Source organism: Meles meles, chromosome 9, assembly GCF_922984935.1.
Source record: "Meles meles chromosome 9, mMelMel3.1 paternal haplotype, whole genome shotgun sequence".
NCBI classification, from domain to species: Eukaryota; Metazoa; Chordata; class Mammalia; order Carnivora; family Mustelidae; genus Meles; species Meles meles.
The window spans coordinates 24,179,124-24,203,068 of record NC_060074.1 but is presented as its reverse complement, the minus strand read 5'-3'; the positions used below and the strand labels follow the sequence as shown (position 1 = coordinate 24,203,068).

At 34.0% G+C, this 23,945-nt stretch overlaps 1 protein-coding gene across 1 annotated transcript in view; it reads right to left on the bottom strand.

Moving 5' to 3' along the window:
• SPAG16 (sperm associated antigen 16) overlaps positions 1-23,945 on the bottom strand; it is a 1,085,475-nt gene that overhangs the window by 1,036,421 nt on the left and 25,109 nt on the right. Inside the window, exons 6-7 of the mRNA XM_046019197.1 lie at positions 10,037-10,144; positions 213-330 (exon numbers count right to left, since the gene is read on the bottom strand). Coding sequence (XP_045875153.1) covers positions 213-330; positions 10,037-10,144 — 226 coding nt within the window. The remainder of the gene's footprint in view (positions 1-212; positions 331-10,036; positions 10,145-23,945) is intronic.

Below are 23,945 nucleotides of genomic sequence, written 5' to 3'. Positions count from 1 at the left end.
GTTTCAGTTAAATGTTTAGTTTAGTAATAATCTTTATAGGTTTAAAAGGAACAAAATAATTTAATGAATACTTCCAAATAAATCTCCTTTACAACATAATTGTTCAAAACCTTTTTAAATTTATCTCAGAAATAAAGCCAATATTTCTACTTTTATTATTAAAAAATGAATGGTTAAAAATCATTTTGAGTTGGCTTTGACGGCCTCTTTACCTGCCCAACTGCTCTATCTCTTTCCAGAGAGGTCAGCATTTTCTGCTTCAGTAAAGCGTGGTGCTTCTCATGTAACACCCTGAGAGTCGGTTCATACGATGCATAATGTAACTTTAACCTATGAAAAGTAAAGGGCATCTTAAAGGGTAATTGAGTTAAATCAGTGATTTCCATCTAACATCTAAATCTTTTCTCTCTTTTTTTGCAGTCAAATAAAAAATGAGTAACTATATAAAGGTCAACATAACAATCCAAGAATTGCCAGAAATAATACTTGGTATGCTACTTCTCTAAACATGGTAGGAACGAGGAAGTCAGATTTCTTTTGAGTTAACTAGTTTTCTATTTCCTACCAACAGTTTTGCTGTATTCAAGCATGTACTCAGAAGACTGCCATTCACTGAGAGAAAAACCTGCAGTTTCTAGAATCAATTCAGAAACAATTGTCAAAAAGACAAGTGCTGCAGACAATGCAAGATTAACCAGTGTCATTCGCATCAAAATAAGCGAAAGGACGGTCTTGAAAACAACTTGATTAACTTATATTAAGAAAATTAAGTATAAAAATTTCATTATCTCATAGAGAAATAGTTCAACTCAACATATAAGCACCTTTAAGAAACTGTTTTATTCAAAAATGCCCTCAAAATATATATGTATTTTTTTACCTTTTTTACTCAAGTGTGATTTACCTGGAGTAAAACATACAGAGCTTAAATGTTACAGTTCAGTTTTCAGAAATATGCATGCCCAAGTATTGGGCATATTGTTATCAAATTATAGAGCGTTTCTAATACCTCAAGAGATTCTAGAACTCCATATATTAAGGAATCATAGAATACGTTCTCTTACATAACAATCAACATCACAGAAACACAAGCAATTATAAGAGATTATGAAAAATATATATGCCAACAAATTGGATAACCTGGAAGAAACAGATAAATTTCTAGAAACATATAAACTATGAAAACTGAAACAGGAAAAAATAAAAATTTGAACATATTTGAACAAAAGCCCAGAACCAGATGGCTTCATAGTCGAATTCTACCAAAAGTTAATACTTACTCTTCTCAAACTATTACAAAAAATAGAAAAGGAAGGAAAACTTCCAAATTTACTCTATGAGGCCAGAAACTGGCTTCTTTCACTCAGCATGTTTTTTAGATTCTTCCAGGCTGTTGTGTATATCAGTAATTCATTTCTTCTTATTGTGAGTCATAGTCCCTTGTATGTATATTCTACCATGTGTTTATTAAATATTATGCTGATGAAGAACTGGTTTGTTTTTAGCTTGGAGCCATTATGAATAAGGTTGCCATGAACATTCTTACACTGAGTCATATAAGATATTTTTGGGCTCTTTTTTCTCTTAGAAAAAATACCTAGGAGTTGACTTGCTGGGTTTTAATTTACACTTCCAACAGCAATAAATGACAGCCTTGGTTATTCTACATTTGGCGATTAGTCTACCTAGTCTTGCCAATTTTATTATCAACTTCATCAATTCTATTTCCAAACATATGATTTTATTTTTATATATTTGTTTATTTTTGTTTATCCCTTTTCTAATTTATTGGTTTCTGATCATTTTTTTTCTTTCATTATTATTTCATTTCTTTTTCTTTCTCTGCTTTTGTGGGTTTTTTTTTTTTGAGCTAGTCTAAGGTACAAGATTAGATTATTAGTATAAAATTTTCTTCTCTAATATGGGCATTTAAAACTATCAATTTAAAAAAATAAAACTATCAATTTTACCTTGAGCACTGCTTTGGCTGCATCCCACTATTTTTAATATGCTGCATCTTCAGCCATTCATACTGAAATACTTCCTCACTTCCTTCTTTGACTTGTGGACTATTTAGAACCATGTTACTATATTTCCAAATATTTGGGAATTTTCCAGAGAGCTGTCAATGATTTTTAATTTAATTTGGTTGTGGTCAGAGAACATATTTTGTACATCAATTCTCTGAAATATATAGACACTTGTCTAGACACAAAATATTACCTATTTTGTACACATGAAAAGTCCAAAGTATAATTCAAGGAATGTCAATTACAATTAATTAATTGATGCCTTATTCTGTAGACCTAAGAGACTTTTTGTCCATTTTTCTAATAATTGCTAAAAAAAAAGTTTGAAATATCCAATTGTAATGTGGAAATATGAATTTTTATATTCTATCAGATTTTGTTTCATATATTTTGCAGCTCTTACTTAGAGTCATGCATATTATGACTTCCTGATAAACTGACTCTTTCTTATATTATTGAAATGGCCTCTTTTTCTCTGATTCTCAGGATGACCCTGGGGATGCTGTTTCTGTATCCCTTCTCCTTAGGCCAGGTGGGCATGCAGAGGTTGGTCTCCTTCCCTAGAGAGAGCTAACACTTTGGCTGTGCTGCAAACTGTGGAGGAGGTATCTTCCCCAAAAGGTAAATGATGGCCTCCTAAAGTTGGCCCTACTTCCTTCTCTCTTAACAGCCAAGCTAATAGTTTGGTAAGGGAGAAAAGAGACAATATATCCAAACTACTGTAAGAATTAATCATATACCAACAGGAACCAAAACACCCCAAAGACTGGATTTTGAGATGCTAAAAAGGGCTATAACCTAAGACTGGATAAACAATAATTTGCATAAGACACTGGATTTTACAAGTACTAAAACAAATACTCCAATGGATGCAATAAAGTCACTGCTGAGGTGACTCTTAGAAACTTGGAACACTCAGAAAAGTGAAAATACCTTGAGCTGCCCTACTGACAGAGTAGAAAAGGAACTCCATAACACTACGCAATTATACACTATGATGACAATCCCTGTTCTTTCACAGAATTACCTATAGCCATGTACTTGTGTGACTGTGTACTGGGAAAAGATATTTTAAGAAGTTATTATTAATATCCACAAGCCCAGAGTGACATCACAGCCCCTATGTTAGAAAGGGGACTTACAGAGGTCAGAGAATAAGTAGCATCATGGCTAAGGTCTGGCTCAAAGTGGGCTTATTTGGTCCATGTACCCACCCAATGATCAATCCCAGATTCCCTGAATAAATAATTTTAACTGATATATGAGGAAGCTATCAAAGTTGAGAACGTCACTCCAGGGTCGTCTTCTGAATAGGATAGACTACTTGAAATTGCCTCACAGGCACAATTCTATTTATATTTTTAGTCATTTATTTTTTCCTCTGAGGCTCCATTAACTCTTTTCAGCTTCTTAGTGATTTTTTTGTTGTTGTTGCAAATACGTTTTTCAGTTTGAGAATTTCCATTTGGTTGTTTATAGTTCCCATTTCACTTCTGCTATTTCCCAACTGTTCACTCATTATATTCATTGTTTTATTTAAAGTTCTAAACATTTCATAAGAGCTGTTTTAAAGTCTTCATCTACTAATCCTGTTATTTCTGTCATTTCTGGGTCTGTTTCTACTTTTTCTTGGATATGGGACACATTTTCCAACTTCTATGTATATTATATATTTTATCATATGTTGGATATATATTTATCTGAACTTTGTTCACTTCCTTTAAAGAGTTTTGTCCTGGCATACGGATGGGCAGTTTGAGCTTTTCAAAGCTTACTTTCAAACTTTTATTAAGGCAAGTTTAAAGTAGTTCCCTCTCTAGGCCTAGAATAGCTCTCCTCCTATGATATGGTTTATCAAGGGTCTTTTTTAAGATTTTATTTACTTATTTGTTGGGGGGGAGAGCATGAGTGAGGTGAGCTAGAGGGAGAAGTAGACTCCCCACCAAGCAGAGAACCTGACATGGGCTCTCTCCTGGGACTCTGGGATCATGACCTGAGCTAAAGGCAGACGCTGAACTTACTAACCCACCCAGGTTTAGCAAGGGTCTTAACTCAATGCTCAGAGTTTTTGGTGAGGTTCCTCCACTGTAGCTGGTCAGAATTCCTACATCTGCACACTCTGGAATCTCCACTGAGCTCACAGTTTTCCAGCAGCTGTTCTTTGTAGGCATCATTCTCTCACTATTCCACAACTTAGTATTTGTCAAAAGATTAAAGGAAACTACTACAATTATTTCTTAAATTTCTTTCATGCACCTTCCACCTTTTGTATATCCTATTCTGCAAATTCCAGCTCTCTTGACAGCCCTGATGAGATCCCTCATCAGTTAATCAAGACTACTGTGCTCTGAGTTCTACTTTGTCACACTATTGTCTGAATAGTACTTCTGGGTCAAAATCTAAGGTGATTATGCCACTCACTTTGAATGGTTCCCCTCTCTTAGGCATCACAGACCTACTCTGCCAATTTTCTAACATCTGAAAAAAATAGCTGCCTAAAATTACGTTCAGTTTTGTAGTTCATTACAGTTGAAGAGCTTATCTATTACCAGTTGGAAAGCTAGGTCTATACCAGCTACTCTGACAGGGCGGCAAGCACAAGAGCCCCAAAATAATTTTAAATGGTTTCCTATTAAAAAAAAATAAGAAGGCACCTGGGTGGTTTAGTCAGTTAAGCCTGACTTCATCTCAGGTCATGATCTCAGCATCCTGGGATGGAGTTCCAAGTCGGGCTTCCTGCTCAGCAGGGAGTTTGCTTGTCCTTCTCCCCCCTTCCTTCAGCTCCTCCCCCAACTTATGTGCTCTCTCTCAAATAAATGAATACAATCTTTATAAAAATAAAAGGAGTCCTTGTTTTGCAAAATATTTTCATGGAAGTATAAAAGTCATTGGCTTGTAAGTCATATTTATCTTAATATAATTTATTATTACACCTCATTGCTGGAAGTAATAAAATCTAAGCACTAAAGTTGTTACATATACATTTAATATATATATTGTATATTAAAATTCAACCATTTTCAGTAAAGCATGAGAGAGTAATAAAATTAAAATGTAAGTAGTATGTACAGTTCTATCACTCATTCCATTTAATGTGCTTAACTCTATACTCTTTGCTGTATGCTGCACACTTCCATAAATATTGTATATTCATAAATATGTATTCAAGTACGGAGTTCTATACACAAAACAATGTGTATTATAATTTGTGGACAAACTGAAGGATTGTTATTGATGGAATAACTTTTCCTGTATTTACTAACTTTAGCATCTAACTCATTCATGGGGTATGACTTGATAATCCTTTATCCCAAGAATTAGCATCATGCAGAATACCACTAGGATATAACAAGGAAACAACATTTAAAAAAACCTGTTGGCAAGGATGCAGAGAAACACAAACACTCTTACACTGTTGGTGGGGATGCATACTGGTACAGTCATTCTGGAAAACAGTATGGAAGCTCCTCAAGTTAAAAACAGAAATACCCAATGACCTAGCAATTACACTACTAGGTATTTACCTCAAGGATAAAAAAATACTGTTTCAAAGGGACATATGCACCCTAATGTTTATAGCGGCACTATCAACAACAGCCAAATTAGGGAAAGAGCCCAAACGTTTATCGACTTGTGAATGGATAAAGAAGATGTGTTGTGTGTACACACACATACACACAGAGGAATATTGTTCAGCCATCAAAAAGAATGAAATTTTGCAATTGCACTGCTGGGTATTTACCCCAAAGATACAGATGTGGTGAAAAGAAGGGCCATCTGTACCCCAATGTTTATTGCAGCAATGGCTATGGTCGCCAAACTGTGGAAAGAACCAAGATGCCCGTCAACGGATGAATGGATAAGGAAGATGTGGTACATATACACGATGGAGTATTATGCCTCCATCAGAAAGGATGAATACCCAACTTTTGTAGCAACATGGACGGGACTGGAAGAAATTATGCTGAGCGAAATAAGTCAAGCAGAGAGAGTCAAGTATCATATGGTTTCACTTATTTGTGGAGCATAACAAAGAACACGGAGGACATGGGGAGATGGAGAGGAGAGGGAGTTGAGGGAAACTGGAAGGGGAGATGAACCATGAGAGACTATGGACTCTGAAAAACAACCAGAGGGTTTTGAAGGGGCGGGGGGTGGGGGGAGGTTGGGAGGTTGAGGAACCAGGTGGTGGGTAATAGCGAGGGCACGTACTGCATGGAGCACTGGGTGTTATGCCAAAACAATGAACACTGTTATGCTGTAAATAAACAGATAAAAAAATTAAAAAAAAAAAAAGAATGAAATTTTGACATCTGCAACAATGTGGATGGAGCTGGAGTGTATTATGCTAAGCAAAATAAGTCAGTCAGGGAAGGACAAATACCAGAGGATTTCACTCATATTTAGAATTTAAGAAACAAAACAGATGAACATAGGGGAAAGGGAAAAAAAAAGAGAGAGGAAGGAAACCATAAGTGACTCTTAACTATACAGAGAACAAATGGACATTTGCTGGAGGGGAGGTGGAAGGGGTTGGGCTAAATGGATGATGGATATTAAGGAGGATGCTTGTGATGAGTGCTGGGTGTTATATGTAAGTGATGATTCACTAAATTCTACTCCTGAACCAATATTACACTATATGTCAACTAACTAGAATTTAAATAAAAACTTAAGCAAAAAACTTCTGTTTAGTCAGTCTGAAAGAGTGTGTCTGTTCTGTAAATTCTAAAAGTAGCTCATAATTCATCTGCTTATAAGTTCTAACTTTTGAAATAGATAATTCTTAAAATAAGTGAATTCATAAGTAGTAAAATTCATGTTAAATGAGAACTACTATAAAGCTATAGGAAAATCAACTAATTGGCAGAAAAATAAACAAGACTGACATTTTATGGTTTACAGTGACAGGAATATAGATATACAACTTAAATATTTGGGTAAAATATTAACATAGAGAACTTAGACTCTAATTTAGCCTGAAATGAAAAACACTCTTCCTTATAGTTGATTTATTATGCAATGGTACAAGTATCAGACAAGGTGTTCACTGGTGATTAATTTCATCTCTAGTTTCTTTGTGACCCTATTGATATTATTGAAATTTTGTTTTAGGTCCTTAGAAAATACACACTAGTGATTCATCCAAATGGTTAAATGGAGACATTATTCTTAATGCTTAAACGTGGAAATAAAGGCTAGTTGAATATACAAATGTTAATTATATTACAGTGTAATGTGGATTTTTTTCATCAGGTCCCCTAAAGATTATAAAAAGTATAATTTGAAAATGCTGAATTTTTACATGAAATTAATTACACTAGTATTTACTAGTGTAATTACACTAATATTCCCATATTAGGAAATTTAAGAGGTCTGATATATTTTTAATCATGCACTAGAGACTCAAGAAAAAAAAAAACAATTAAAAAAAGTCAATCTCACAAAACAAACTGGGGGTTGCTGGGGGGAGGTGGGACTGGGAGAGGGGGAGCGGGCTATGGACATTGGGGAGGTGAGGCGAACCATAAGAGACTATGTAATCTGAAAAACAACCTGAGGGTTTTGAAGGGTCAGGGGTGGGAGGTTGGGGCAACCTGAGGGTTTTGAAGGGTCAGGGGTGGGAGGTTGGGGGAACAGGTGGTGGGTAATAGGGAGGGCACGTTTTGCATGGAGCACTGGGTGTTGTGCAAAAACAATGAATACTGTTATGCTGAAAAAATAAATAAAATGGAAAAAAAAAAAAGAAAAAAAAAGTCAATTTACCAAAGAGTAGAATATCCAAGTAGCAACGGTGAACAATCATATTTCAGGTGCCACAATTTGATACAAATGTGCTCTTAAACTGTTATATACCCAAATAACTGAAGTACTGAAACCTGATTGAATTAGTACAGATAGTGGGAATAGAGTCAATCCTGTGATCTTTTCTGTGAAAGAAAGTGCTGTGATTCAAACTCATTTATTTTATGTGTGTGTGCATACACACAAAAACTATTAAAATACCTTTGGGCTTTTCCTCTGGGTAAATGGGTGGCTCATCCTAATGAAGGTACAACAATTATTTATCTTTGGCCAAGAAAAAGTTTAGCTACCTTTAAAGAACTTCGGCATGACCAGTAGGAACAACAGGCCCCTATATTGTCCTGAGTGTAGAACAATTCCCAAATTTAAAAAACATACTTTTAAAACAAAATACAATATACACTTCTGAAAAGACCTGTATATAAATGCAAAAGGGAAATCTAGATAAAGTAGTATATATTCAACATACACTTTCAATGTTATGGTATATGCAAAAAAACCCTGCCATTTATTATATTCCATGTACTGTATCATGTGTGTATACATACTGATCCAAAATATATCATCAACATTGTTAAAGATAAGAAACAATAAACAATGGCCATCTAAAGGTAAGTGGTGAAGCCAGGCTTCCAATGTTTACTTGAGACCAAATCCAAGCTCCTTCCATTATACTGTACTACTTCTTAGTTACCATTTAAGTTAAAAAGGGAACAAATCTTTTTGAACATTTTTTTTCTGAATTTCTCTGGACTAAGAACAATTTTCTGAACCAAGAAATTCAAACCAAAATACTGGACTAAAATAATTGGTTAAAGTCAAAGAATAAACATTTTCAAAGTCCTTTTTTTAAGCTAATGCAATTTCCCTCTTAAAATAGTGCTTTATTCCTACAGACACTTAACTTCAGAAAAGTAAGAAAAACTCTAGTTTCTACAACTTAATACATTTAAGTACATTGATTCTGAAGCTTCATGGGACAGCCTATGATTTAGAAATCATAATAGCCACAATAACCATAATCTCCTACGAAAGACAACTGTCATTACCATCCCTAAATTGTGTTGTCTCATAAAGCAACTATAGCTAAATGTGGTATTTAAATTTAAACTTAATTAAAATTAATTAAAATTAGAAATGGGGTGCCTGGGTGGCACAGTCAGTTAAGTGCCTGCCTTCCGCTCAGGGTCTTGGAATCGACCCCCACATTGGGCCCTCTGCTTAGCAGGGAGCCTGCTTCTCCCTCTCCCTCTGCCTGCCATTCCCCCTACTTGTGCTCTCTCTTTCTGTCAAATAAATAAAATCTTAAATAAATAAGTAAATAAATAAAATTAGAAATCTAATCCCATGGTTGTGCTAGTCACATGACCAGTGATTAACAGAACATGTGAATTAGTAGTTATTGTATTAGTACACATATAGAATATTTATAACATCACAGAAAGTTCTATGGGATAGCATTGCCCTAGAACAAATAAAAGAAAATTCTCATTAAGGATTATAAATTATGTTCTTGTTTTCCGTTTTATTTTGGAGAGGAAGTTTCTTTCTTTAATTTGGAAGTAGGAGAGGAAGGGAGGAGGGAAAATAAAACTGAATAATATTTTTAAAATAATTTCTAAAAACCTCTGCATAAATTCAAGGTCATTCAGTATATGCACTCTCTCCACCTCACTCCTTTCAAGCAGCTTTTGCTCTTTATTTGCTATGCATACAATATGGTGAATATATCATATTCCTTCATGACGTGGTGCCTTTGCACAGCATGTACTGTCTAGAGCACCCTGCTCCTGCTCTATTTGTTAACTAATACTTCAGAATTCCTCTACAAATAGGTTCCTGAACCTTCTTATACCTCATTGTGGTTAGAGTGACCATCCTTGGTTGGCATAACAACAATGCAAAATATTTCAGTTTAACTCCTCCCCTATCACACATCCTAAAAGTCTCTGGGAACCTTGACAGCAAGGACCTAAACTTGTCTTTGTATTGCACACGCATAGTATAGTCTGGCACACAGTAAACACTCAATAAATACTGAATGATTATTTTACCTCAAACCTTCTGCCATAGCCAAGTGTACTTAACATTAACTAAATAATGTTTTAATAAATATGCCAACTTATAATATAATTATTATATATAAATATATAATACATATATTAAATATATATATATATAAATAAATATTAGCAGCTTACCCTTTGAGGTCATTAATTAATTTGTTCTTTTCCTGGACTATTCGCTTATGGTGCATTCGGTGAAAATCACGCTCTTTTTGAGTTTTCAGCAGATCTTCTCTGGCTTTGCTAAAAATAATAATTTTAAAAATCACTACTAATTCCAAAAAAGCATTTGACAAAGTACAACATTTATTCATGATAAAAACCCTTAACAAAGTAGGTTTAAAAGGAACATATCTCAACATAATAAAGATCATATATTAAAAACCCACAGAAATATCAACCAAATTGGGGGAAAACTGAGAGATTTTCCTATGTTCAGGAACAAGACAGGGTTGTCCACTCTCACCACTCTTATTTGACATATTAATTGGAAGTCCTAGCCACAGCAATCAGAAAACAAAAAGAAAAGGCATCCAAATCGGCAGGGAAGAAGTCAAACTTTCACTATTTGCAGATGACATGATATTCTAGATGAAAAACCCCAAAGACTCCACCAAAAAACTGCTAGAACCAACAGATGATTTCAGTAAAGTCCCAGGATACAAAATCAACATACAGAAATCTATTGAGTTTCTATACACCAATAACGAAGCAGCAGAAAAAGAAATAAAGGAATCAATCTTATTTTCAATTGTACTAAAACCATGATACCTAAGAATAAACCTAACCAAAGAAGTAAAAGATCTGAACTCTGAAAACCATAAAACACTGATGAAAAAAATTGAAGATGACACAAAGAAATGGAAAGACATCCCGTGCATTCATGGACTGGAAGAACAAATATTGTTAAAATGTCTGCCAAAGCAATCCGCACATTTAATGCAATCCCCATCAAAATACCAATAGCATTTGTCACACAGAACAAACAATACTAAAACTTATATGGAACCACAAAAGACAACAAATAGCCAAGGCAACCTTGAAAAAGCAAAGCAAAGCTGGAGGGATCACAAGTTTGTACTTCTTACATTAAAAAGTTGTTGTAATCCTCCCACCCCTGACCCTTCAAAACCCTCAGGTTGTTTTTCAGAGTCCATAGTCTCTTATGGTCAGGGGTGGGAGGTTGGGGGAACAGGTGGTGGGTGATGGGGAGGGCACGTTTTGCATGGAGCACTGGGTGTTGTGCAAAAAGAATGAATACTGTTACGCTGAAAAAAAATAAATAAAAAAAAAATAAAAATAAAAATTAAAAAAAAAAAAAATTTTCAATAAAAAAAAAAAAAAAAAAAAAAAGTTGTTGTAATCCAAACTATGGTACTGGCACAAAAATACACACATAGATCAATGAAAGAGAATAGAAATGAACCTATAACATATGTCAATTAATCTTCCACAAAGCAGGAAAGAATATCCAATGAAAAAGATACTGTCTCTTTAACACACAGTGTTGGGAAAAGTGGACAGCAATGTGCAAAAGAATGAAATTGGACCACTTTCTAACACCATACACAAAAATACATCCAAAATGGATGAAAGATCTAAATGTGAGACCTGAAACCATAAAACTCCTAGAGGAGAACAGAGGTAGTAATCTGTTTGACATCAGCCATAGCAATTTTTTCTAGGTAGATCTCCTGAGGCAAGGGAAACAAAAGCAAAAATAAACTATTGGGACTTGATCAAAGTAAAAAGCTTCTGCACAGTGAAGGAAACAATCAACAAAAGTAAAAGACAATGTACAGAATGGGAGAAGATATTTGCAAATGACATACCTGATAAATGGTTAGTATCCAAAATATATAAAGAACTTTATGTAACTCAACACCTAAGGAACAAGTAATCCAGTTAAAAAATGGGCAGAAGACATGAATAGACATTTTCCCAAAGAAGACACACAGATGGCCAATAGACACCTGAAAAGATTCTCAACATCACTGATCATCAGGGCAACGTAAATCAAAACTACTAGAAGGTATCACCTCACACCTGTCAGAATGGCTAATGCAACAACATAAGAAACAACAGGTGTTGGCAAGGATATGGAGGAAGGGGAACATTTTTGTACTGCTGTTGGGAATGCAAACTGTGGCAGCCACTCTGTAAAACAATTTGGACATTCCTCAAAAAGTTAAAAATACAACTATCCTATAATCCATCAATTGCACTATTTGGTATTTCCCCAAAGAATACAAAAACACTAATCCAAAGGGATACATGCCCCATGATGTTTAGAGTAGCATTATCTACAATAGTCAAATTATGGAAACAGCCCAAACATCCATTTACTGATGGAGGTCCATCAATAATGGACAATGTGATATATAGATGCAATGGAATACTACTCAGCCCAAAAAAAAGAAATCTTGCCATTTGCAACAACATGGGTGGAGCTGGAGAATATTATGCTAAGTGAAAGAGAGAAAGATAAAATATACGATTTCACTTATATGTGGAATCTCAGAAATAAAAACAAAGGAGCAAAGGGAAAAAAAGAGAGACTCTTCACTATAAGATGGTTACCAGACAAGAGATAGATGAGGGATGGGTTAAATATGTGATGGAAATTAAGGAGTGTTGAATGCACTATAAGGAGTGCATTTGTCATGATGAACACCGGATGTTAGATGGAAGCGTTGAATCACCTGAAAACTAATATTACACTGTATGTTAGCTGACTGGAATTTAAATAAAAACTTTTTAAAAATCACTCCTTAGGGCTGCCTGGGTGACTCAGTGGGTTAAAGCCTCTGCCTTCAGCTCGGCATGTGATCCTGGGGTCCTGGGATCAAGTCCCACAGCAGGCTCTCTGCTTAGTGGGGAGCCTGCTTCCTCCAATCTCTCTCTCTCTGCCTGCCTCTCTGCCTACTTGTGATCTCTGCCTGTCAAATAAACAAATAAAAATCTTAAAAAAAAAAAAACACTCCTTATTCTTTTCTGAAAAAAAAAAAGTATTTAATTATCAGTTTAAATCCAATATTAAGCAATTCTAAAGATAATTTTAAAAAAACAAAGATTCTGTTATAATTCACACTGAAGGATTCTAAGCAACATAGTCCTGTAGGGTTGGGAGATGAACTGGCCACCACCTATAGCTTCAAAAATAGTCATTCACACTTCATTTAAGAAAAAGGAAATTAAATATATGGGCCAAAGTAATTTATACTCCATCTACTTCCAAAAAGAATTTGTTTACAAAACTGAAATACATATTTAAAACAGGATAATTCAAAATAATTACAAATAAAGGAAAAGACAAAAATGCTTGAATATATAGTTAAAAGACAATATACTGGGTTACTTAGTTCTGATAATTGTGAAAAAGAAAGAATATATGTTCTGGGAAACACAGATTTTATTCTTGTAATACATAAGAGAAATATGTGCCACCTGTAGATCATAGCAGTAGAATGATTGGTAACTTGATGAGAAAGGTTCTTTAGTATCAGTGTTGTAATACAGAAACATTCTTCAACTGGATAGACCTTCTGAAAACCCCTGATAGAAAGCAAACAAGGGTATTCCTTTTAAGCATAGGCTGTAGGTAAAAAATTAATGGGAATGTTTCATCTACCTCCACAATAAGTTAGTTTCAATATAATAAGGTAAAATATAATTAAATGTTACGCAACAGTCTTAGTTCACTGACAAAGTGCTACTGCACTGAGACTCTCATGTCCTGAAAAACGGGTGCACTGAATTCAGGTGCTTACATCTCATAAGAGGTCACAATGGAATAAATCTGCTTCTCTGCACTACAGAATTTTAAAATACAGATTCACATAAAATAACTGAAAAAATTATGTATTTCTGCAGGAACTATGTCAAAGCTATCCCTGAGAAGCAGAGACTGGAGTGCTGCCAAAGAAGTGGGATGAGTTTAAGTTTTCAGGCCCCTAGTGGGGCATATTGTGACCAGTGAGACTTCTTATTGCAAGATCAAGTCCCATATGGCATATGATGAAAGTGTCTCATCCATTCTTTCAAGTTTCTTTCTTCCCTTCTCCTCAAATCCTCAAAATTCCCCATTTTTTAACATGACCTTTTTTTGGACATGTTCTTTATTTTACTGCCAATGTTGTAGTTTCTTTTTTTTTTTTTTAAAGGAAAGCCCAAGTTATAGCTCTACGGAAATGTGAACAAAGCCTAACTCGTCAACACTCAATATTCCACTGTTTGAGTATATTCTGAATATATGTATTTAGTTGTATTTCCTAATTATTAAAAAGACTAATATAGTACATTTGTCTAAGTAGCAGACATTCAGTTGAATCTTTTAAGGTTGAAAATGTAAATAGATATCCTTTCAGACAGGAAATTATGACATATCAAATTTATAATAAAATCAATTCTAATAATAAAATAAAGTTGTCATTTTTATCACAAGTATATAAACAATAAGTCACAGTCCCCACAGGCTACATCTAACCTCAACTTCACCTCCTTGCAAACAACTCTGAAGGTACAAGAAACGGTTCACATACCTTTTTGCACATAAAAATATTCAATAAATGTTACTGTGATCATCAAATCACTATTACTATTTAGTATAACAGAAAAGATATACTAAATTTCTCTAACAGCTTGATTTATTTACCTAAAATAGGGGGCATGCCAGTAGATAAATATCTTTTAATGGACAAAAAATATCAGGATACATGTTTATTAGTAACACTGTAAAACTTTATAAAAGAATTTAAACGTTCATGAACATCTATTTTGAGTCTACTAAAGTGGTCTTACTTTCAACAACTTAATGAGTTCTATAAATGAGTTAATGTTTCATTTCTCTTATCTGAAATATAAAGCCATACATACTAGATTTTAAAATACTTAGAAAGGAGAGGAGAAGGGAGTTGAGGGAAATTGGAAGGGGAGGTGAACCGTGAGAGACTATGGACTCTGAAAAACAACCTGAGGGTCTAGAAGGGGCGGGGGGTGGGAGATTGGGGGAACAAGGTGGTGGGTATTAGTGAGGGCACGTGTTGCATGGAGCACTGGGTATGGTGCAAAAACAATGAACACTGTTATGCTGAAAAGAAATAATAAAAAAAAACTTAGAAAAATAATGTTGCAAATTATCTTAAGCAAAACTACAAATGTGCAGCACTGCATCAGCTCCCTTTTTAAATACACCTTTACAGGCCTATTTGTACTTATCCCAGGAAAGAAAGCATAGGAATTGATTGAAGTATTAGACCTTAAAGTTTTCTGACCATTAAATTGGTTTTCAGGGACTTGCTTTCCATTTGCACAAATGAAGTCTACTCAGTAAAACAATTTAGATTCATTTCATGGTGATGCTTCTGTTACGACCTTCCTGTTGCCCATCCACTTATTAAAAAGAAAATAAAAGATGCACTAAAAAGTAAAATTTATAATATTCATATAAGCAATTAACATTTTAAACTATACAATATTTTATTAATACAGCATCTTTGTGATTTAAAAACAAATCTACTAAGACACCAGAGATTCTATTGAAGTACAATGATGTAAAACTTACTCAATGAACATTCTATTTAGATTTGTTAATCATAAAGAACATACTTCATACATGCTTTTTCTTAATGAGGTGGCAGAATGACTAATTTTCTCTCTTCAGGAAACCAACATACCAAAATCTACAATTAAAGTACAAAATATTAAAATACTCATGTTTTTATATTACAAAAGCACTGTCCCAAAATCTCCATGTTTCAAATTATGAATGTGATTTAATAGTGTGCTCTTAAAAATTATTTTTAAATGTTTAAATTATTTTAAAATAAAAATTATTTTTATTTTTAAATGAATGCCCCCAGTAAAATAATTTTGCTAACTGTAAGGTTTTAACTAAGTATTTTAAGTGACCACTTAATAATAGATTTATTGGGTTTTGGTTTTTTTTTTAAGATTTTTTTTATTTGACAGACAGAGATCTCAAGTAGACAGAGAGGCAGGCAGAGAGGGGAGGAAGCAGGCTCCCTGCTGAGCAGAAAGCCTGATGAGGGGCTCGATCCCAGGACCCTGGGATCATGACCTGAGCCAAAGGCAGAGGCTTTTTTTTTTTTTTTTAAAGATTTTATTTATTTATTTGGCAGAGAGAGATCACAAGTAGGCAGAGAGGCAGGCAGAGAGAGAGAGAGAGAGAGAGAGGGAAGCAGGCTCCCTGCTGAGCAGAGAGCCCGATGCGGGACTCGATCCCAGGACCCTGAGACCATGACCTGAGCCAAAGGCAGCGGCTTAACCCACTGAGCCACCCAGGCGCCCCTTATTGGGTTATTTTGTTCCAATTTGGCAAAAGGAAGCATACAATCTTGTTTATTTGCACCAAAGTAGGCCATCTTTGTCATGTATTTTTCTCATGCACAAACACAAATCAAAGTAACTTCTGGTAACAGTATTACATAATTACCAATTATTTCATTGTTTCAACAGGATATAAATGAATTCATTTAACTCACTAATATTAATATTGGAATAATTGTTGGATAGCCAAAATGGGTTCAATCATATTTGAGGAAAACTTTCATTATATACTTAACCAAAAAAGAACAGAGATATACACATGTTCAGAAAAAAATACCTTCTTAATTTAACAAGCAATTACCTAAACACTAAACCATAAAATTTTATAGGCCTCATTATTATCCTTATTTCCACAGTGTTTGTTTCTGAAAGTCATTAAATTAAATGGGTCTTTGGAAAAGCTGGATGCTCTTTGACCTTCTATAGAACTGAATTTTGTAAGTGAAGTTGGGGCTACTTAGTAAAGCACCTAAATTTTCCTCAGTATTAATTGCTTTTTAATTTTAGTCTTTTTTATGTCCATATTTTCTGACAGAAGATTAAAAAAGTCTTTCATTATTTTTCAAATGGTACATTTTAATCTTCTAATCAGCAATCCTAGTCAATTTTTATTTTCCGTCAGACCTTCAGTACACTCAATAAAACTTTCTAGTCTGCATTTCTCTAATGTAGAAGCCCAGCAAAGGACAGCAATACTCTAAATGAAGCAAAACTTAACTTTATGGAAAGTTGTTAAAAATTCCATTATGAAGGGAAAATGATGCCTACTCCAAGGGAATAGTATAAAAAGGGCAAAATCATCAATTAATTACTCTAAAAATTATGAAAACCTTAACTAAAAAGACAAAATGTTAATAGCACACATTCATTTAAGGCCCTCCTACTTGTCAGAGGTATGCCCTGGAGTTATGTTGATCACAAGACATGGAGCTCACAAAATATACATTAGATAATTAGATGTAAAGGTATAAATTTCAAGCTCCTTCATAAGTATACAGAATTAAGGATAATCTAAACAAATGGAGGGATATATCATGAGGTAAGAGACTAAAATCTATGAATACATCAATCCTTAAAAGTGTATATGTATATGTAAATATATGTGTACACACACATACACACATACATTCTTCTCAAATCAACCAAGAATTCAATGAATCAAATTCAACTCAATCTCAAACTCCCACTTATCTACAGAAATTGACAAAAGTGACTCTAAAATTTATATGGAAATACAAAGGACCCAGAATAGCCAAACTATTTTTGAAGAACAACAAAGCTATAGGATTAATGCGACCTGACTTCAAGAACTTACCTAAAGCTACAGTAATCGAGAGTGTGGTACTAAAATACAGACAAACAAACAAATTAATGGACCAAAACAGAGTCTAGAAATAGACCCACAATTATAGGATCAAATGATTTTCAATAAAAATTCCAAAAAAATTCAATGATGGATAAAATGTTCTTAAGAATGGTGCTAGACCAATTTTATATTCCTTTAGAAAAGAAAATTAATCTCTAGCTCCTACCTTACACCATATACAAAAATGAATGATAGATACAGGCTGAAATAAAAATTCTTAATCTTTAAAGGTTTTAGAAGAGAACAGAGACTACTACCTCCAAGACCTGGGAATAAGCAACAGTATTTCAGACAAAATATCAAAAACAATACTATTAAAAAGAATTGTTGTTTTTATATTAAATTTATTTTTATATTTTAATATTTTGTGAAATATTAAAAATATTTAAAATTTTTTATATTTTTATTTATTTTATATTAAATTTATTCAAAATTTAAGACTTCTGCTCACCCAAAGACACTATAAAGAAATTGAAGAGTGAAGCCATAGCTGGAAGAAAATATTCACAATGTCCTGACAAAAGATATATACCCATAATATGTAAAGAACTCTTACAACTCAACAATAAGACAAACAACCCAACCAAAAATGGGCAGGACTTACACAGAAAGTAAGAAAGATGAAAAGCCACTAAGTACACACACACACACAAATATGTTCAATATCACTAGGTATTAGAAAATGCATATCAAAACCACAACAAGCTGCTACTATACAATTAGTAAAATGGCTGAAATGAAAAACACTAACAACACTCAATGTTGGTGACAATGTAGAGTAACGAGAATGCTCACAGCCTGCTACCGAGAATGTAAAACGACCCAATTAAATGTTGGAAAATGGACTGTCGATTTCTTTTTTTTTTTTTTTAAGATTTTATTTATTTATTTGTCAGAGAGAGAGAGCGCACACACAAGCAGGGGAAGCAGCAGGCAGAGGGAGAAGTGGGCTCCTCACTGAATAAGAAGCCTAATGTGAGACTTGATCACAGGACCACGGGATCATGACCTGAGCTCAAGGCAGCCACCCAACTGACCAAGCCAATTTCTTAAAAATACACACTTACTCTTTGGTCCAGTAATTCCACTCCTAAGTTTTTAACCAAAAGAAAGAAGACACGGGGCACCTGGGTGGCTCAGTGGGTTAAAGCCTCTGCCTTTTGCTCAGGTCATGATCCCAGGGTCCTGGGATCGAGCCCCGCATCGGGCTCTCTGCTTGGCGGGGAGCCTGCTTCCTCCTCTCTCTCTCTCTGCCTACCTCTCTCCCTACTTGTGATCTCTATCTGTCAAAAAAATAAAAAAATAATAAAATTTAAAAAAAAAAAAAAAAAGAAGACACATTTCCACAAGAAGCCTTGTACACACATCTTCATAGCAGAATTATTCATTAGGAACAACCACAGTTGCAAACAATCCAATAGAAAAAGAATAAACAAAATGTGACATGCACTATATAACAGAATACTGCAAAACAATGAAGAGGAATAAATTACTGATAAACTCAAAAGTCATAGATAAATTTTACAGAGTTTATGCTGAATGTAAAATGTCAAACACAAAGAAACATACATTCTGTGATTGCAGGGGCGGGACGTCTAAGAAGGGACATGGAAATTTCTGGATAGAGAGAAATGTTCTACATCGAGACGGCTATGAAAGTGACAAGACTTTACCTGTTTGTCAAAATTGTGCAGCTAAGTCTCATACATCCCAATTTATGTAAATTATAACTCAAAAAAGGAACTATAAAAAATAATATATTACACTAAGGGGATTTAGGGTAGGGTGTGGTTGAGGGTAGAGATGAAATAAGAATGGCAGAAAGATGGTTATGTTCATTACTCTATGGTAGGTAAGTCAAGCACAGTATTTTCAAGCACAATCATTGCCTTCATCAAGTTCACAGGAGTACAGAGAATATTAGTAAGGAAATAAAATATAAACCTCTGTAACTATGAACTAGTGAATGTTATGAAAGGAAAAAAGGGTGCTATAATCTAGAATACTGGTTTAATCTTTGCCGAGCACTCACCATGTGACAGACATTGTGCTAAGCACTTTAAAATGATTCCCCTCAAGGACCAATAATACCATCTGACTTACATATGAGGAAACTAAATGGTAACTATATTATTATAGCTAATAAGGGGTAGAGAATCAAGTAGTTGTGTTGCTTTCTCCACCATACCTGACCTGGTATCAATGTTTGTCCTCAATGAAAGTTCGAGTGGTATTAGTAATGCTGAGTTTGACAACAGCAGATACTGTCCTTTCAAGAACCTAACTGTTCCATAAAATTTTGTTTGACTTCATTATTATGCTGTAAACAGTTAAGTCAACCTACAAGAAAATTATGCAGGATATAACGTATTCCATATTTTTATCATGTCCCTCCATCCAGTCTATTTTCCAACAAAAACAAGCTCACATTATGTTTTTCTTCAAAATTATCCATTGGCCTCACATAAAACTTGGGGAAAAAAAGCAAAGTTCTAACATAGGGCTCTACCACTTATCCCCTGGTTCCAATGACTATGGTCTCCTTACTAGCCCCCTAACAAGCCAAGATGTGCCCATCACAGGCTCTCTGTACTTCTTTTCCCCTCTGCCTGGAATTCCCTTTTCCCCACTTTATACATGGCCTCCCTTAGTTTCTTCAGGTATCAGACAGGATTTCTCTCACTACCCTATATAAAACTGCACCCCATTTATCTCTGTCTTCTTTACCTGTTACTTTTCTTCCTAGAATTGGGACTATATCAGAATAAACTATTGAGGGCTGCCTGGGTGGTTCAGTCAGTTAAGCATCTGCCTTCAACCCAGGTCATGATCTTGTGGTCCTGAGATGGAACCTTGCGTCAGGCTCACTGCTCAGCACAGAGTCTGCTTCTCCCTCTCCCTCTGCCCCTCCCTCTCTGCTCATGTTCACTCTACCTCTCTCAAATAAATAAAATCTTAAAAAAAAAAAACTATTAAAACTGCATCTAAATAAAAAGCTTTTTCACAGTGAAGGAAACCATCAACCAAACAAAAAGGCAATCTACTGAATTGGAGACGATATGTATAAATGATATATCCAGTCAGGGGTTAGTATCCAAAATATATGAAGAACTTATATAACTCAACACCAATTTAAAAATAAGTGGAGAACCTGAACAGACATTTTTCCAAGAAGACATACAAATGGACATGTGAAAAGATGCTCTACATCACTAATCATCAAGTACATGCAAATCAAAACCATGATGAGATATCCTCTTATACCTATCAGAATGCTAGTATGAAAACAAAAGAAGTAACAAGTGTAGGCAAGGATGTCGAAAAAAAGCAACCCTCATACACTATTGGGGTAAATGTAAATTGGTGCAACCACTGTGGAAAAGGTATGGAGGAATCTCAAAAAATAAAAAAAAAAACTAAAATACCATATGATCCACTAATTCCACCACTGAGTATTTACCCAAAGAAAATGAAAACACTAATTCAAAAAGATAAACATCCCCTAGCTTACTGCAGCATTATTTACAATAGCCAATATATAGAAGCAACCTAAGTGTCCATGAACAGATGAATGGATAAGGAAGATGTCACACACACAGAGAGAGAGAGAGAGGAATAATACACTGCCATAAAAAAGGATGAGATGGTAACCTTTGGAACCACATGGATGGACCTAAAGGGTATTCCGCCAAGTGAAATAAGGCACTCAGAGAAAGACAAACACCATATGCCATCACTCGTATGTGGAATCTAAAAAACAAAACAATGTAATAAACAAACAAAAATCAGAATTAGACTTATAAATACAGAGAACTGATTGCCAGAGGCAAGAAAGGTGGGGGGGATGGACAAAATGAGTGAAAGTGGGAGATACAGACTTCCAGTTATGGAATGAATAAGTCATAGGAATAAAAGGCACAATATAGGGAACATAGTCAATGATGTTGTAATAGTGATGCATGGTGACAAATGATAGCCATATTTAGGGAGAGCATAGCATAACAGAAGTTGAATCACTATGTTGCACATGAAAATTATATAAGTGTGTGCCAACTACACTCAAATGGAAAATTATTTAAAAAATTAGTAAGATAGCAATCCAGAGCCATGAATTAAAGCTCATTTGAGTAAATAAATACTTTTCTCTATATTCTTATACCTAAAGATAACTGCAGATTGAAAGTGAGGAAGTGGAAAAATATTTATCATGCAAATGGTTGTCAAAAGAAAGCTGGAGTAGCAATATTTATATTGGACAAACTAGACTTTTTTGTTCTTACATTGTTTTTATCCTGCTTTGTTTTCGGGAATAGTAGTGGTCTTTTGGAATGATTTTGAATGTGTTCCCTTTATTCCATTATTTTTAAGATTTTGATTAAGATTGTCATTTTTTTTTTCATGTTTGGTAGAATTCACCTATGAAACCATGTGAGCTTGGACTTTTCTGTACTGGGAGATTTTTGATTCCTAATTCAATTTTCATTGTTATTGTTATTGTCTAAGATTACCTATTCTTGGATCCAATATTCATGATTTAATCATGATAATTTGTGCATTTTTAGGAATTATCTGGGTTTTTTTCCCTAAATTATCTGATTTGTAAGCATATACTTTTCATAGCAATCTGCTACCACACTATGTATTTCTGTGGGTTATCTGTTGTATTGTTTTCCCTTCCATTCCTAATTTTGGTTTTTGAGTCTTTTTTTTTTCTTAATGTTAAAGCTTTGCCAATTTTGTTCATTTTTTGGGAAAACTGGTAATTAGTTTCAGTCTTATGTTATTGCTTATGCTGGACTCTATTTTATTTATTTCTAATTTTTTTCTGTTATTTCTTTCCCCCACTACAGCTAAGTATCATCTTTTTCTAGTTCCTTGTGGTGTAATGTTATTCATATGAACTTTTTCTCTTAATACAAGCACTTATAGCATAAATTTCACTCTAACATCTGCTTTTGCTGCATCCCATAGGTTTTGGAATATTGTGTTTTATTTTTCTTTTGTTTTGAGACATATTTTGATGTGCCATTTGTTTTCTTATTTGGCCCACTGCTTATGCAGTAATGTGGTTAATATTCACATATTAAATATTTGATATTTGGATTGTAGATTTTCCAGCTTTGTTTTATTGTTGACCTTTAGCTTTGTACCATTGCGGTTGGAAAATATACTCAGCATGATTTCAGTCTTCTTAAATTTGGATTATTCATTATGTCTCTTTTAATATGTGTACTTCAAGAAAATGTGTCTTCTATTTTTCTTGAATGGATTGTTTTATACACACACATATCCTTAGAACCAGGTATTCTGAAGTATTCAAGTAAAACATGTTCTTGTTGAAAAAAATAATTACTTTAACTGAAGGTACTCATTAAGATAAAGCATATCAGAAGGGAGGTGTGGGGGCGGATAGGTAAAATAGATGAAGAAGATGAAGAGTACACTCATCATGCTGAACACTGAGTAATGGTGTGTAGAACTGCTGAATCAATATTGTACACATGAAACTAATATAACACTGTTAACTATACTGAAATTAAAATAAAAATTAAAAATAACTAGGAAACCATTGGGGAATATCAAAAACAGGAGTAATTCTAAATCTAAGAATTATTGAAGCAGATGTCAAGAAAAGGAGAAAGTGAATTAAATTCATGATGTTGAGTTTCAAAATATGTTTAAGTGTGTAATAGTAACTTTGTAAGAAATTGAATTTGGAGGTCTTGTCTATTCTTTAACATGTCTGAAGTGGTCACAATAACCAAATTACAAACAAATGTATAATTCAGAAATAAATTTTTATGGGAACTTAATTGATTACATAATCAGTCAAAAGTTACCAAAAATGGCTTTTCACATGTTTGTCTACTATGACCTTAACTTTAAAACTGAGTATTAAAAATTTTTTAAAGTAAGTAAAATTGAGTATTCAAATATATATACAATAAAAAATAATAAATAAATGAAATGAAAAATGGTCTGCATTTTATTATAAATGTACTGTTATATTCTTCTTTTTCAAGAAAGATTATCAAACTTGGAAGCCACTCTGGAAAACAGTTCAGCAGTTTTTATGGAACTACCCCATGAACCCAGGGAAATGAAATTATGTATCTACAAAAAGTCTTACATAAGAATGTCATAATTGCATCATATGTAAAGCAGAAACTTGACAAATCTCAAATTTCCATCAAATGAAGTATGAATAGACAAGTCATGATATATTCGCATAATGCAATACTATTCAATAATTTTAAAAATAAACTACAAATCTTACAAATCTATGGATGAATCTCAAAAATCTTAAGTGAAAGAAGACAAACCGAAAAG